At 46.1% G+C, this 15,857-nt stretch overlaps 1 protein-coding gene across 1 annotated transcript in view; it reads right to left on the reverse strand.

The window, feature by feature from the left end:
* LOC144096604 (kinesin-like protein KIFC1) overlaps positions 1-15,857 on the reverse strand; it is a 51,049-nt gene that overhangs the window by 14,908 nt on the left and 20,284 nt on the right. Inside the window, exons 8-9 of the mRNA XM_077629411.1 lie at positions 14,851-15,018; positions 2,020-2,139 (exon numbers count right to left, since the gene is read on the reverse strand). Of these exons, the coding sequence (XP_077485537.1) occupies positions 2,020-2,139; positions 14,851-15,018 (288 nt within the window). The remainder of the gene's footprint in view (positions 1-2,019; positions 2,140-14,850; positions 15,019-15,857) is intronic.

Genomic DNA, 15,857 nt, shown 5'->3' on the forward strand with positions numbered 1-15,857 from the left:
CATGAAGAAGTGGCAAGCACGGATTGCAGGGCAGGACATGCAGATATCATGTGCATGATGTGTGGACAGGACGAGGATACGATCGAACATGTCCCGACATGTCGATCGCTCCACCTCTGCCAACCGAGTGGATATACCCTACCGCAAGCACTGGGTTTTGGCTCAGGACAACTGACAGAGGGCAGTGCGGCTGACAGCAAGGTGAACGAACAAGAAGCCATTTCCAAGGCCAGGTTGGTCGAAAGAACAAAACACCGCCTTGAAAATTGGAATACGCTTAAACGATAGGTAGTGTTGACACGGCGGGACAGGCTCCGCCATAGCATCTAAAACAAGCCCCACATCCAATCCAATTGGGGCCAACGAAAGGCATACTCAAACCCACATTCATAGTTGTTTATTCTTCCCCTCGCCTACAATGAACTAGAATACTGTCGCCATTGGCCAAGTTTTCTTCAGCCAGCGTTGTTGAGCCTAGTGTCAGGCGCTGTTTCATGTACTACATCCCAGTTTGCACTGTTTGCCTGCTTTGTCATGAGTGCGACTCGGCGGCAGTGTTTCACAGTGAAAGAGAAGCTAAAGATTATAGCCACTGCCAAAGAAATCTGCAACAGAGCTGCTGCGAGACAGCATGATGTCGACAAGTCGTGCATTCGCGACTGGAGGAAAAAAAAGTCTTGAAACAACAAATCGGGACAGGCGAGCGTTTCGTGGCCCGAAGGCTGGCGCGTACCCCCCCTTCGAGACACAGATTGCCAAGTTCATTGAAGAGCAGACAAGTTGCGGCCACACTGTTTTGACTGAGATGGCACAAATGGAAGCCCTGAAGTTAGTCCTGGAAATGAACATTCCAAGCGAGTTTCGTACAAGCCATGGATGGCTTCAGCGGTTCATGCGAAGACATGAATTTTCTATGCGGTGGCGAACAACAATGCGCCAGCGGCTTCCTGATGTCTGCAAGGAGAAATTGTAATTTCAACGATATGTCATCGCACTTCAGAAGGAGCACAGCTGTTTGCCAAGCTGTTTACCGGCGGAAATGCCAAGCTGCGTTGCACAGTCATGTTATGTGCTTTGGCTGATGGCACGAAACTGCGTCCGTATGAGATTTTCAAATGCACTACGCTACCTAGCACACCACTGCCACCAGGAATCGTGCGTGTAGAAGAAAATTTCTGGAAGAACCGTGGCCTAGTTGGTGACTGGCTTCGAATAATCTGCGAATGAAGACCAGGTGCCTTGCTGGCATGCGGTCGATGCTCGTACTGGATTCCTTTCGAGGCCACTGCACTGATGCGGTGAAGGCTCGCCTCGCCGAGACAGGCACCGACCTCGTCATAATACCTAGCGGCATGACGTCCATGCTTCAGCCACTCGACGTGTGCCTGAACAAGCTGTTCAAGGCACACATGAAGCGGCTGTATGCCCAGTGGATGGCTGATGGCCTTTATGCCCTCACACCGACAGGGCGCGTGCGAAGGCTCGATATTCCATTGCTGTGCCAGTGGGTCGCGGATGCGTGGAATGCGATACCGGCTGACTTGGTGCGTAAAAGCTTTAAAAATGTGCCATCATTAACAGCTTGGATGGTTCCAAGGAGGACAGTCTTTGAGAGTGGCGATGAGGCCTCGGATGGCAGCAGTGAGAGCGGAGATGATTGAAAATCAGATAACCAGTTATGTGGTGGTGGAAATTTGAATAAATGTTCTGAAAACGAAATAATCACTGAGTGTGCAGTTGTATCTATCTAGCGCTCTTTTTTTTATTTTCAGGGAAACATGTGGGTTATATGTGAGGTTTATTTTTTTCGTGGAGCTCAAAGTTAGGGGTGCGGGTTATACGCGAGTAAATACAGTATCTTGTCACTTAATTGCACTGCCATGCAGTTTCCAGCTGACCTGCACGCTCACAGGTAGCACAACAATCTCAATTCTCTTGGCTCTTAAGTCCAGGAAGGGTGGCACAATCACCCCATTGGCACGGTTACAAAGGCCCCGTGGTGACTGGGGTCCCGCTCACCTCTGGGTCTGTGCGGAGAACCTCAACAGTCCGCTCATCTGGCAGCAACAGGAAAGGTCGCTGTGGAGCTTTCTCGGAGGGCAGGAGGGGCCGCAGGCGGCAGAACACGCGAATGTTGCCCTGCGACATCATGCATCGTATGCAGAGGTGGTTGAATATAAAACGGTCTATGCTCACAATTTCACAAGCAGTAAGTACGGCAGCAGCATAGCAGCTTCACTGCAATGCCTTTACAATCTGCAGAAAAGTTTTACCGGCCCTAGCAGCTACAAGCGACATGCAATAGTTTAGGGATGATGCCTGTCCATTCCGAGCATTCAGAAACTAAGAGCCACTTGCATCTTCTTGTGGGCTACCTCTGATTTGATTTGATTTATGGGGGTTTAACGTCCCAAAGCGACTCAGGATATGAGGGATGCCGCAGTGAAGGGCTACGGAAATTTCGACCACCTGGGGTTCTTTAACGTGCACTGGCATTGCACAGTACACGGGCCTCTAGAATTTCGCCTCCATCGAAATTCAACCGCCGTGGCCAGGATCGAACCCGCGTCTTTCGGGCCAACAGCCGAGCGCGATAACCACTAAGCCACCGCAGCGGCCCTGTGGGTTACTTCTGTATTCACTGCTTATGGAAACCGGCAGTGTTTGCTGCATGACCTGCAGCCACATTGCACTGTCTGATGTCGCAGTGCGAGGTGGTGCGGGCATGAAGAAAGCACGACTATGGCTCAGATAAAGTCCGGTATTATTGCTTGAAAGCTGAACGTTGGAAGCGGAAAAGTTTGAGATTTTTAAAGCTGTTTCTCGAAAAGATTTTTTTTGAAGCTCACGAATATTTTGAACTGTTCGTATATTCGGACCATTTTCCAGCTCTTGCGAAGTCGGAAAAATCTGTGAGACTTCACGCAGGAATCTTTGGCAACTGATCATGGCATCTCAAGTGCAAACTGCGCAGGTGTATAGCACCGAGTCTATGAACTGACCTTAGCTATAAATCATGAGCGCAGCAGCTTAATAGGGGCCCCAAAATCTTCCTTAGCCAAGCATAAAATACACTGAAATCAGTGAGCAGACAAGGAAAGGGGAAAGAGGGGCTTGTTATAACACGTATGACAGAAGCCAACAGTCACTGCAACCAAGGAGCATAAGGGATTTAAAAAATACTTATGGAGTTTATCAGTGAGAGATTAATAGGGTAATTACAGCAAAATCTTGTTGATACGTCCCCAATTCATAACATTTCCCGGTTCGTAACCTCAAAATCGCAGACATTAAAAATCTCCCATACAATTCCTATATTTCTCCTGATTAATACGTTCCCAAAAAACACGATTTGCCGGCTACTACGTTTATTGAACAACCGCACATGTTGAAGCATAGAAATGTGCCGAACGTGACGGCATGCAATATGAACAACTCGTATGCAGCGGCAGTCACCACCACCACCGTCACCAAGAACAAAAATAAAAACTGCGCGGCAGCATTCGAGAGAGCCGTTTTTGCCGGGACGCGACATGCAAAGGAAAAACGCTTCCCCACAGTACTTAGCTGCAAAACTTTCTTCATCGCCGTCAACAGACCAGATGCGTTGCAAAGTTCGTTCCATCCTCAAGACAGCGCAAATGCAGACTGAAGTATGTGAGCACTAGAAAAGGATCGGTTCAGATCTTGTGTCAAGAAATGGTAATTGAACTGAAATTGTCAATAAGCATCTTTGCGCCTGATTCAACAGTTACATTTTTCACAATTGGGTGGTTTGGAACATATGCTTTTCCCACAAAGAAAAAAACAAACAAGTGCCACCGGTGGGATCCAAATCGACGACCTCCGAATTACGTGTCCGGTGATCTACCAACTGAGCTACCGCGACAGCTGTCAATCTTCTGCTTTTGGGGGTAGTTATGTTTGCGTGTAACCGAACCTTGAGTCCCAGTCACTCACGGATATCCATAGTATGTACGATTAAGATCTGAATCTCCAGTGCCAGGCGAGGATGTCTGTAGAGCATCCTTGCAGACCTCCATCAGGATATACGCATTTGAGATTCGGACTATGTCCGAGGGACGCTCATTATCGGATGGCTGGAAGATAGCCGCGGACGGACGTCCGACGGGTATCCATGAAAATCCCTTTAGGGGTTTGAGCTTACATCAAATCCATATTTTGTTTTTTCTCAGAGATTTAAACGGCAATTTATTTTGCAAATGACAAAATTCAGCCGATCAAATTTGTATAACAGAAATTGGTTTAATATTGTGCTAACACGAAAGAATCTGAATTTAATTGCATGACTTTCTGGCACCAATGCTCATAATTAACACCCTTTTTTTCTCCAGCATTCTCCACCCCCGTAAACTAAAACTCCTACCAGGGGCTGCAGCAGAGCGATAGGCCTAAAAGTCTATCCAATCCGATCCGCCAGTCGGCAGTTCCGGCACGGTCTGTCATCTGCGTTGTTTTTCGTTGTGATGTGCTTCTTTCGATCTTTATTTTTGCTACAGTGTGTGGTTGCTTGGCTGTGCTAGAAATGTAGAGTGTATAGGTGACGCATCACAAGACCTTCTGCACCTGAAGCTCTCGTGAAAACTAACTGATCACTTGCTGAGATGCTGATGTTTTGTTGCTTCGGATGAAAGAAGTGGCCTGGTGTTATCACTTGCAAGGTAAGTAACTGTGCTTTAAAATTACTTTCGAGGATGCCGCTGAGGGATGACTGAAGCACTGCAACTCAATTGCACTATGTTGTACGACTTGTTTGCACTGGAGTGGCAGTTACAATTATGATTCAGTAGCTGCCGCAAACGTAGTTGCCCGCATATGCGAGCCTACCATAAACCTCTGGAAGCCAGTGCGTTACGCCTGTTATTTGATGTACTCTACAAAGAGTTGAGACGATATGCATTAGCATAATGTGAATTTTAAGGCAGTTTTATGTACATTCATAATTGCGATAAAACAATGCATGAAAAGCATGTTTCTTACTGCCTTTGCTGTGTGGATGTGGCCAGCGTGTGGAGTGTATCGGTGCCTAAATAATGCCATGCCATGGAAAGCACAGTTAAGTTGAAAATGATGTAACAGTTGTCTAGCTGTACAGCTTATTGACTTGCTTCAATGTTAGGCTTGTCAAGTGGATGTTTCCAAACATCTACTGCACAGTACTTCGCACTATGCAGTTTCATTGTTTAGGAGAGCTGAAGTGTTCTGCTAAATTTGCGAACCTCAGTCACGCATTCTTCACTTATCTTCCCATTGCTACGCACTGAGTGCAATCAGATCATGCAGTGCATTGGTACAGCTTTGTCAACATGTTCATGGCCACAGGGTTCAATGCTGAGCAAGGTAGCAGTACCATATATGGCACCCCTAGAGCTACATGTCCCCGGGTTGTGAGCAGACCTTTCTGCCTTACTCCGGTGGAACTTTGCATCATCTTGTATGCTGAAGAACCGGAAACTGAGCGAGTTGGTGCATATTGAAGAAGTAAAAAACAGCGCGGCAACGACGGACAAGAACAAAAAAAGAAGGACAAGCGCTTACCAACAACTGAGGCTTATTGTAACAAACACAGGCATTAATACTCTCCACAAGTCGACCAGGACGCATGCATCTCCGCAAACACTTCTAACCATGGGAATCAAGGTACTTAATCACAACCATGAAGAAGCACCGAAAATATGTGCCATAGTAGATAGGAAAGGAAAGGATAAAAACAAAAAACGGTAGTAGAGTCTGCAAGATAAACCACGAAAATAAGTTCACGCCATGTGCTGAAAGGGCAGTCTATGACAGTTTTCTTGCGGCAAGAAATACACCGGCCAAACTGGAAATTGTATGAACACCCGTCTACGTCAGCATAATACCTTGTTAAAAGGCCCCCCCCATAACCACTTGTCCTTTCTTCGTTCTTGTCTGTCATCGCTGTGCTGTTTTTACTTCATCAAATATGCTGTTAGTGCTGGATGAGTGCTTTATCAGTGAATCTTGTGGGCATGTTTTGCTGCATCATGACGTCTAACGTTATGTTGACAAAGTACAGTAGAAGTTGCTCTCTCATATTTGATTTCCTTGGCCGTGCAGAGTGCACGAGACTGACCTATGACCTATACAGTCCCTGCAGTGCACAGCAGCAGCCTGCACGCAAGTTTGAACTTCATTGCAAGTTTCCTTCCCTCATGTAATCGCCACTTTCTTTTTCTTTGCTCTGTGCAGTGTACTTGTACAGTGATGGATAAAAATTTGCAGGATGAGAGTTCTTGGGAAAAACATTTCTGTACTGTAATGTTAGCCAAACCAGTTAAATCAAAAGCCTAGAATCATGAGGGGAAAAGAATGCTATTTCAGTAATATGTAGAGAAACATAAGTGTGGTATTATCTTTTCTAATGCAACTGGTCAGAAACAAATTGCCTGCTCATGTTTTTCCATCCTTTTTGACTTCTGCAACCCAAAGGTAACATATCTCTGCAAGTTGAGATAGGCACTGTGGCATTGTCGGCTACTAGCCCGATTTTGTTTTGTGTGCTATATGCATTTTAAATGCTTGTGTACCCCTTATCACATCACTGAGTTGCATTGGTATGTTGCAGCAAGGCTGGGTTAAAATTATGAAATTCTCTTGATATTGTCTTTCATTCACATTTTTACTTACAGTATCTTGCACTTAAAAACTGGCTGAACCTTTCAGTAAAAGTATTGTATTTGCTTGTTTTTTCAGAGCATCCCTTTTTGGAATACCAAGTTGAACCATGAAAGTACAGGCTGCACAGAGTAACCCTTCCTATAGCATGAAACTTCTCCCGATATTACTAGCTTGAATAATTCTTTGAAACTAAAGCAGCTTAGATGTTATTAATAAAATAGACTTCAATCTGATAGATTTTGCTTTGTGGCCATTGCTTCATAGAGGCATGCATGTATGACATATGATGGACATATGTGATTTCGGGCATTCTGTGTGCTGTTAGAAAAGTCCATGGGAACTGCCAGATATACCACTGGCTGAAATCACAAAGGCCTGCTTCATGAAAGCGCAGAAGGCATGACATGCGAATTGCCTCATTAGATCCACGGGGTATATCCAGATCGGATGTCCGTGGGAGATCGTTCCACTTACACATATACCTCAGTCAGACGTAAGTGGGAAATTTGCCGATCTCTGACTGATCTCTCACGGACATCCGTATATCTGAAAAGCAACATACGTCGTACATCCGCTGGATGTACAGTGGCTGATTGGGGTGTTCGCCTTGCATCTTTACGGATGTTCACTGTCATCTTTAGCGGTGAGCGTAGTACATCCTGTTTTACTGCAAGTGTCACGTAGGAACATGACTGTACGAGAAACCTGTTATGCTCCCTATGGCATCAACACTGCCAGAATCGAGGCCCCCGTTAGTTATTGAGCAGACAAGGGAAGAGAAATGAGGGGCTCGTTATGACATACACAACTGAAGCCAACAGTAACTGCCATCAATGGGACACACTGCAAGTTAAATACCCACCTGAGCAAAAAATCTTTCAGGTCAGCACGAGTGGACAAGGGTGGAGGGGGGTTACAGCACAGAAAGACTAACATTTTGCCAAACTCTCCAATGATTAGCACTTGGAGGTATGCCCTGCATTCCAAAGTCACTTACTGGTCACTGTTACATGCTATGACCAGGATTACTTCTGCTGTTGCCTCCTTGCAGCATACACATGCATGTTATTTGAACAACATAAAACTGTTGTACAGTTTGAAAAAATCTTTTGTCGAGCAGTGGATGCTGATAGTGACATATCGTCTAAAAGTTGTCAGCTGCACTTGAGGTGAAATAAAGTTTGCCAGGTTACTGACCTGACAAGCTGTTCCTTCTAAGAGATTTTCTCCAACAATTTTCTTTTTATAGAAAGAGAACATAGTTCACAAACCTTAATTTTTTCCAATTAAAGAACAGCAATTTCATACAGCAGCCCTCCATCAGAAGTGGGGGTATTATTGTACCCTCGTCAGAACAGAGATGTGCACACAGCCTCAGCTAACAGCAGGAGAGTAAATTGCAACTGGCATCCACCGATGTGCAGGACATCATGCTAAAGAAAATTTAACCGCGAAGATGACATGCGCAGTGTGTGGCAAAACAGTAGAAGCAATGGATCATGTCTCACTAAAATGTGCCAGAGTTCACATAGACGTCTATACAGGCACAGTCACGCTCCCCGAGGTCCTAGCTTAGAGAGAAAGGTAATGTGAATAAATCTGTGGTAGACATTAGAATGGGGTGGAATGCATATGGCAGGTTCTCTCAGATCATGACTGGCAGGTTACCAATATCCCTCAAGAGAAAAGTACACAACAGCTGTATCTTACCAGTACTCACCTACAGGGCAGAAACGTGGAGGCTAACGAAGAGTTCTAACGAGAGGCTAACGAAGGGCCAGAGCCCCTCCAAGTATTCTCATGAGGGGGTTCAGCCCCTCCCCCACCTGAATTCCTGCCTTTTTACATTTTTTTTGCTGTAACCTAACTTACGACCTCCGCGTTCCGATGATGTCCCAGTAGGAAACTACACGTTTAAAGCACCCCCAAGTCTCTGGAACAGGCATGAATTAGAGTGCTAGCACGCATTTTGGTTTTGATAGAATGGCAATTTTAACAATAAAAACACTCTGGCGCAGGTACCAATTCGGAGTAGCTACAGAAGCAGGGAGCTGGCTTCGCTTTTCCTTTGTTATAAACTGGCGAATTCCATTAACGTATGCGAAGGGAAGTTTTCCGGGAGTCCCCATCACCGTCGTCCTTGTGAGTCGGACGTGTCATCGCTCAGCGTGGCGCACAAAAAGGGGGAAGACCGATCTTTGTCGTCACGAAGTGGCTGGTGGGCTGTTCAGTGTTCGGGCTAGGGGTACGGAGGGGTGAAGAGAAGAAGTTGGCGCGACGGTGCGGGGTCAGTCTAATTTGTTCAGCACACAATTCTAAGAAAGGTTAGTATGAGCAGAGTCCCTGTATGAGGTAGCCCACTCCTGCCGTCACGGAAGCCAAGCCCATTTCCTTGCATTTCCTGCCTAATCTCTACTGCGGTGCTACAGGACGTTGACAGCGGTCCCCCCCCTCTCTCGGGGCCACCTTGAAGTCAACCGGTGATATTCCAGAAGTTACTCAGAAGGGGGAACCCGATTGCACAACGAAGGCGAGAGTGTCGTCTCGGATTGCAAACTTTTGGTTGGAAAACAAGCCTTGCAGAAATCTGACAGATTTTTCCAAATGGTCCATTATTGTGCAGTAGTTTGTCACATCGAGGGGACGTCATGGAAAAGCACGTTCAGCGAACTCCTCTCCTGTTCAAAAATTCAGTCGTCAAAATTAGCGGACAAGGAGGTTTTGCGCATGCGCAGGGCGTTACTGGAAAAGTGGTCCAATACGGTGGCTATATATGAAGAAGCCCTTGGGAAGGGCTTTGGGAGTCGACCTTTAGGGAGCTTGGCGGAAGCTTGTACCGCGATCAAAAAAGGCCGGCGACGTTAGTCAACCTCCGTGGACAGTTCCAGCCTTTTTGAGGGCTTATTTGGGTTTGTACAGCTCTATCTGTGCTTACATTATTATAGTTGAGTATGCCTGCTTAGTCTTGCTCCTTTTAAAATAGAAAATTCGTTAGGGATACTGGTTAAATGCAAGTACTGACAGCGCTGCAGGTCATCATTAGCCACAGCGGTGGACTAGTATGGAACCGAGAACCCATGGTGCTTGTTTTCTTTATTGCCTTGGCTCCGTCTTATTTTCAGCCAAATATATTCTTTGTCAAAACAATTCATATTTCAGCAACACTGTTTTGTAGTGCGTGCAAATAACATAAGGTGTGCTTATCCGCAACTGGAAATCAGACATCCCGTTTAAAAACCCTTGACAGTCCACATGACATGGTTCGTGCTTGAGCCGTGTGGTGGTGGGGGAATTGAAGCAATATGAGCAATGTGAAGAAGACCCTCGCCCTCCCCATTTATTTTGGACTTTGGAGATGTTAAAGTTTCAATTCAAGGCTCAGAAGTAAACCTTGTAGTCAGATGACTATTAACCACAGCTGAACGGTACGACGAAGCAGCTCTGACGGATGGGACGGAAGAGGAAACAGACACCAGGCACCAGCGCATGTGTCTGTCTCCTCTTCCGTCCCGTCCGTCAGAGCTGTTTTATCGTACCGTTCAACATGAACCAACCAGTCCAACTCAGCCCTCTCCTTGAACCACAGCTATACACAGGCCCCAAGTTGATGTATGTATATGAAACCTTATTTGCCATACAATAAATTTCCAGAATGAAACAAAAGCACAGTTCGCATTTAAAATGTGACTAGTCAGCATTCCGGGAGAAAAATTCTAACTGCTCAAACTGGTTTCCATTTAGTTACAGCTGGAATCAAATGGAAATTGCTCCATGGGAACTTTCACACACATCCATGTATATAGTTTATTTAAATCTGAAAGGCAGGTATTGCGACTCAAAGCTGCGCATGGGCTCTAAGATACGCCAGCGAAGGACTCCGTATTAACCCTTTCCCTACCGCGCCCATAGAGCATCGTCAGCCCGCGAACGATGAATGCACGCGCCAATTTCGGACCGCTCCGCGTTGCTTATGGGCACGTTGCGCCATCTGTCTTGTAGTCTAAAAACTAGTTTCGTTTTCAATGAGCTTTCCTTTTTTACCACGAGGTGGCTATTTTTTGACACGCTCCGAAGACGGGGGAGCGCCTGTGGCGCAAGCTAGAATGGACACCTCTGCAAGCACGTCATGCGGTCCAGAATGCCACAAATCTCACGACTCCGCTTTGTCAGAGATTGATGTTATCGACGGCACAAGTAGCAGTGAGTCTGAAGATGCTTCACTTTCGTCAAAATTTAGTTCCGACAGCGACAACGATGCAAACTGGCCTGGAACATCGGCCCGTTTTGCGTGTCTCTGCATTTTCTCCGGATGTTTTATTTTTGTTGTCGCTGTCATTTATCTAATTCCCAGGGTGTCCGTCCACGTCATTTGGGCAAGATTCCTTGCCTCCTGCGCAGCAGAGAGACACTCTGGCCAAGAAGAGAACCAGGCATTCATTTTGGCTTGAGTGCTCCGCAGCGGCCCTCTTCGACTGCTCTGTGCGATTGATGTTTTCCGCCTGTTTTTTACCACGGAAGTGGTTGGAAAGATATGCGAAAACACCAACAAATACGCCTGGTTGATGATCCTAGAGAAGCCAACCTACAGTGAAGTGGATGGGTCCTGGAAAGAGGTCGCGCCAGCAGAGATGACGATGTTCATCGGTCTTCTCCTCTACATGGGGATTGTTGAATTACCGCGGCTCCATCTTTATTGGAACACATCAAGAATTTTTGCTGGAATGGCTCCCCCACAGGTCATGCCCCGAAAGAGTTTCTGGGCTCTGTTGGGAATGCTGCACGTGTCCGACTCCGATTTGGAAATCACATCAAAATTGGACAACAGAGTTTCATGGCTGCTGCAGCACATCAATGAACATTCGGCCAGTTTTTTTCAACTGCACCACGAACTTTCTGTTGATGAAAGAATGGTTAAATGAAAAGGGCACTTCGGAATTCGGCAATACATTCGAGATAAGGTTGTCAAATGGGGATACAAATTGTGGGTTCTCGCAGACCCACGAACAGGATACACCATACAATTCATAGTTTACACAGGCAAGCGAGAAAAGCCAAGTGCCCATGGCTTAGCGTATAATGTTGTAACCCGCCTGTGCGATCAATATTTGGACCAGGGCTACTGTATATATATATGAATAATTTCTACACATCAACCAACCTATTTCGGAGCTTGCTTGAAAGGACGACACTGGCTTGGGGCACAACCCGAAAAGACCGCCGCGGATTTCCAAAGGAACTAAAAGAAACCAGCTGGGAAAGAAAGGCGAAGCGAGGTGATGTGAGCTGGCTCCGGGACAAGGAAGTTCTCTACCTTCAGTGGAAAGATCGACGCATCGTCCACATGATGTCAAACGCGCACACGGAAAACAAGCATGTCCTCACCAAAAGAAGGGAGAAAAAAAGACTGGAAATGGCAGCAGATTTCAATAAAAAGACCGCAGCTTATTGACGCCTACAATGCGGGCATGCTAGGGGTTGATAAATCTGACCAGTTGATTGCACCCTACAATGTTCTTCAAAAGTGCGTGCGGTGGTGGAAGATTATTTTTCACTGCATAGACATTGCTTGTGTAAACAGTTTCATAAATTTTCAAAAACATAGGCGGATACATCCCGAGATTGCAGAGCTTGGCAGAATCGCCCGCTATGATCAGCTGGCATTCAGAATTGAACTAGTGAAGTAGCTCTTCGATCTTGAAGATCTGCCAAGAGTTCGGGCTCCACCACCACCTCAAGGCATTCAGCACCAGCCAGAAAAAATGTAAACGTACAGAAACTGCAAGAAATGTTATAATGAGACCAAAATTCAGCAGAAAACAAGAGTGTCCTGCAAAACTTGCAATGTTCCTTTGTGCTTTACCATCAGGAACTGCGTTGCTGCATGGCATGCCCAACTGTAGAGCTTCGAGCTATTCATATCTAACATGAATAATTTTCCACTTTTTTTACTGATGGTGGCCAATAGAATAGCAAGTGTTTTGTATATTTTGGGAAATTTTTAACATTTTTTTCTTTTCAGGTACAAGTATCTTAACGAGTTTTGGTGAATTTTTTCAAAAATTTCATTTTTGGCAAAATAAATTTTGTGTTGCAACCCAGAACCCGTTAAAAATTAGGTGTCTAAGAAGAACATTCATTCAACTTTCTTTTAGTTATTGTGCAGAATTTTAGGCCCCATAGCTTTTGCACAAAAAAAAAAAACCGCCGCGACCCCTTAAAAAAGGTCATTTTCCCCATGGTAGGGAAAGAGTTAATCTTGGCCAAATGGGTACAATGTGTGCATACAACGTACAGCCCATAAGCGTTCTTGCATTTGCTCTCCATTGAGATGCGGCCACCACGGCCGGGACTCGATCCAACATCCTTGGGCTCAGCAGCCTAACGCCATAGCTAGTGAAACCACCGAGTAGGGACATGAAAACGTGAGGTTATCTCATACGTCATAATCAGGTATCCTCAATGCACATACTACCATATGCCACAGCGATAATTTTTTTCAGTAAACATGCAGCACTGCATCGGTGTCCACGCTGTGCCGGCTCATCTGCGTATCAAATCCAACTGCAATCAGCAGCTGTAACGCTGTGACCAAGTGATGGTTCACAAAGACAGCTCGCCGAAAACCGCGCCGTCCGCTGCAAAGCAAGGGACAGAGTGGGCCGGTACTGCTTCCTCCCTGCACAGGACGCAAGTCAGCTGTGGACAGTGGATCAAGGCCAAATATCTTACTGCCGCCTTGCCTGACGCGATGGGCCGGGCCGTTAAAGTCAAGTCGATGCAAAGATTCGTTGAGAACTACGCCAGAGTCCAAGAGACACTTAAGGCGCTCTTGCAGACACCAGGTTTAGTGACCGAAAGCAGCAAGGTTATTTTTTGAGGTTACGATCGGCTTTTGCAGAGATTTGAAACCTTGTTAGGTGTCCACACTTCCGTAGCCTTCTTTGGGCCTTGTGAAGAATTAGCAAGCGCTCGCCAAAGCTCAACATAATGGGCCGCAGGTGCAAAAAAGGCAGCAGAGGCTCTCTGCGAGGCAATCTCCCAGTTGCGCTCTGAAACTGCGTTTGAGAAGCTGTGGCAGCACATGAGCACAACAGCAGCGCACCTAGGCCTGAAGGAACCTCGTATGTCAAGGCCGACAAAACCTCCTGTGAGGTATGAGACGACTGATAGACCTGTCCAGACAGTTGCACTTGACGTTAAGGCCGCGCTGCGCAAGGAGTACATTTCGCTACTGCCGACCAAATCATAAGTGAAACAAAACAGCGTTTTGAGCAGCCGGGCATGAAACAGCTCTTAAAACTAGAAGACATCTTAACCAGCGCCGCTGGAGGTAGTCTGTATACAGCAAATGAACTAGAGGCGGCTTTGGGAGTGCATGCAGTTGATTTTGACTTGTGCAGACGCTCGGCGCAGTTTATGCTATTATCAACTCTTCCAAACGGTGCTGATTCTACCACAACTCTGGGCATTTTAGAGATCCTACAAAGGGAATCGCAAAACATTCACGAGTTGATGGTTCAGGTCGTGAGGTATGTTCAGCTTGTTTTCCAAACCATCATCTGTCGCTTCTGGGGAACGCTCTTTTAGTGCTCTGCACAGAATCAAAACGTATTTACGCAACCGAACGACTCAAAAGAGGTTATCGCACTTTTGATTTTGCATATACACAAAGAAAGAATGATGCTCCTAAGTTTAGAGGACGTCATCAGGGAGTTTGTGAGCAGAACAGTGGAGCGAGCAGCAACCTTTGGTCCCGCCTAAGCACCTAGAAAGATCAGTACTCTCCGAAATGTCTGCTGCTTGTGTGCATTATTGGTAACTGAATACATGTTCTGTAGCGCGTTTGCTTGTATTGTGGTATTTAAACTGTTGTTTCATGTTATGGTTTTGTTCATGCGCAAATGCCTGTAAATTTGTCAAATGTCAATATGTACGCACTGGAAATTCATTTGTAATTTTTTTCTTGTTAATGCTTGTATAATATGCACGATCTAACAATCAAAGAAACACTGCATAAGGAAATAATTTTTTTCACGCAGTTAATTGTTCTCTCTCGAGCCAAACTTGGATTGTAATATCTTGAAAACCTAGGTACATAAACAAAAACAAAAAAACAAGTAAAAAGAAACTTGTTCGAGCCCCCCCACTGAAAATATACTTCCGGCGTCCCTGGCTGCACACCAAGCTCACCTTAAGTTCCTGCAGGCTGTTGTGCAGGGCGCGGCGGTCTTGCTCAGAGGCATTCAGCTCTTCCTGCTGTTCTGCCACTTTTGCGCGCAGGTCAGCAACAAGCGACTCAAGTCGCCCCTTGTCGGCAGCCAATGTCGCCCGTTGGTCCTCCAGGGACTCCTGTGCTGCCTGTGCCCAAAAGGCAAGGAAAAGGGTGCGAGCCTTTATAAGCCACAGGAGCGTCTTAATGGGAGCCCAAGGACAAAGCACAATAAGAGGATAGTGTGTTCGAAATGAGCCAAGTACAGGAACCAAAACTAAGTGAAATTAAGCTGTAATGGTCACTGATCAACTATGAGTGATGAAATGAGCAAGCCAAATAACTATAATCGGATACAAATCAAGCAAAAAGCTGCTTTTGCCTGTCAGAGGACCACCCCCCCTCCTAGCCAATGGTGTCGACAGATTCTCATGAGCCTGGTAGCATGAGTAGCCCAACAATGCAGGGAGTGGCAGATGAAAGCGGATAGTTACCACACTGCATCGGCAAGCCAGCAGGTTTAAAAGAATAAACTAACGCCACTGGCTGGAGGGGGTCTTCCGAGTGTGAAGAGCAGCCTTTTTCTTCAGCACGGTAGCAAGGCTATCGACTATAGCGTGCAAAACATGTAACAGCTTGGATAGCGCTATGGCTGCTACAGATAAGCTTTCCCCGTTTTTCTCAGTAGCCGTTAAAGTAGGATTGGCTCATTAAAAAAAAAGAAAGACCTGCAAGAAGGGACCGTATCTGAGCAGCCTGGAAACTGGCTACTCGGATGTTCTGAATGTCTGCACACCACCAGACCGCAACTTTTGTGAAGCTGTGCTTCACGTTGCCTGCCCACACCACAAGGCGGAGGCCAACCATGGAATCTGTCACGAAAGGAAGAATTACTCCTGCAAGCATGAGTGGATGGAGAAGGCTTGCGTATTCATTTAGGAGGGTAGATGTGTAGGCCAGTTGGCGAGACACCAGGAGCCCATACACC

This window comes from Amblyomma americanum, chromosome 7 (assembly GCF_052857255.1).
Source record: "Amblyomma americanum isolate KBUSLIRL-KWMA chromosome 7, ASM5285725v1, whole genome shotgun sequence".
In the NCBI taxonomy this organism is placed as follows: Eukaryota; Metazoa; Arthropoda; class Arachnida; order Ixodida; family Ixodidae; genus Amblyomma; species Amblyomma americanum.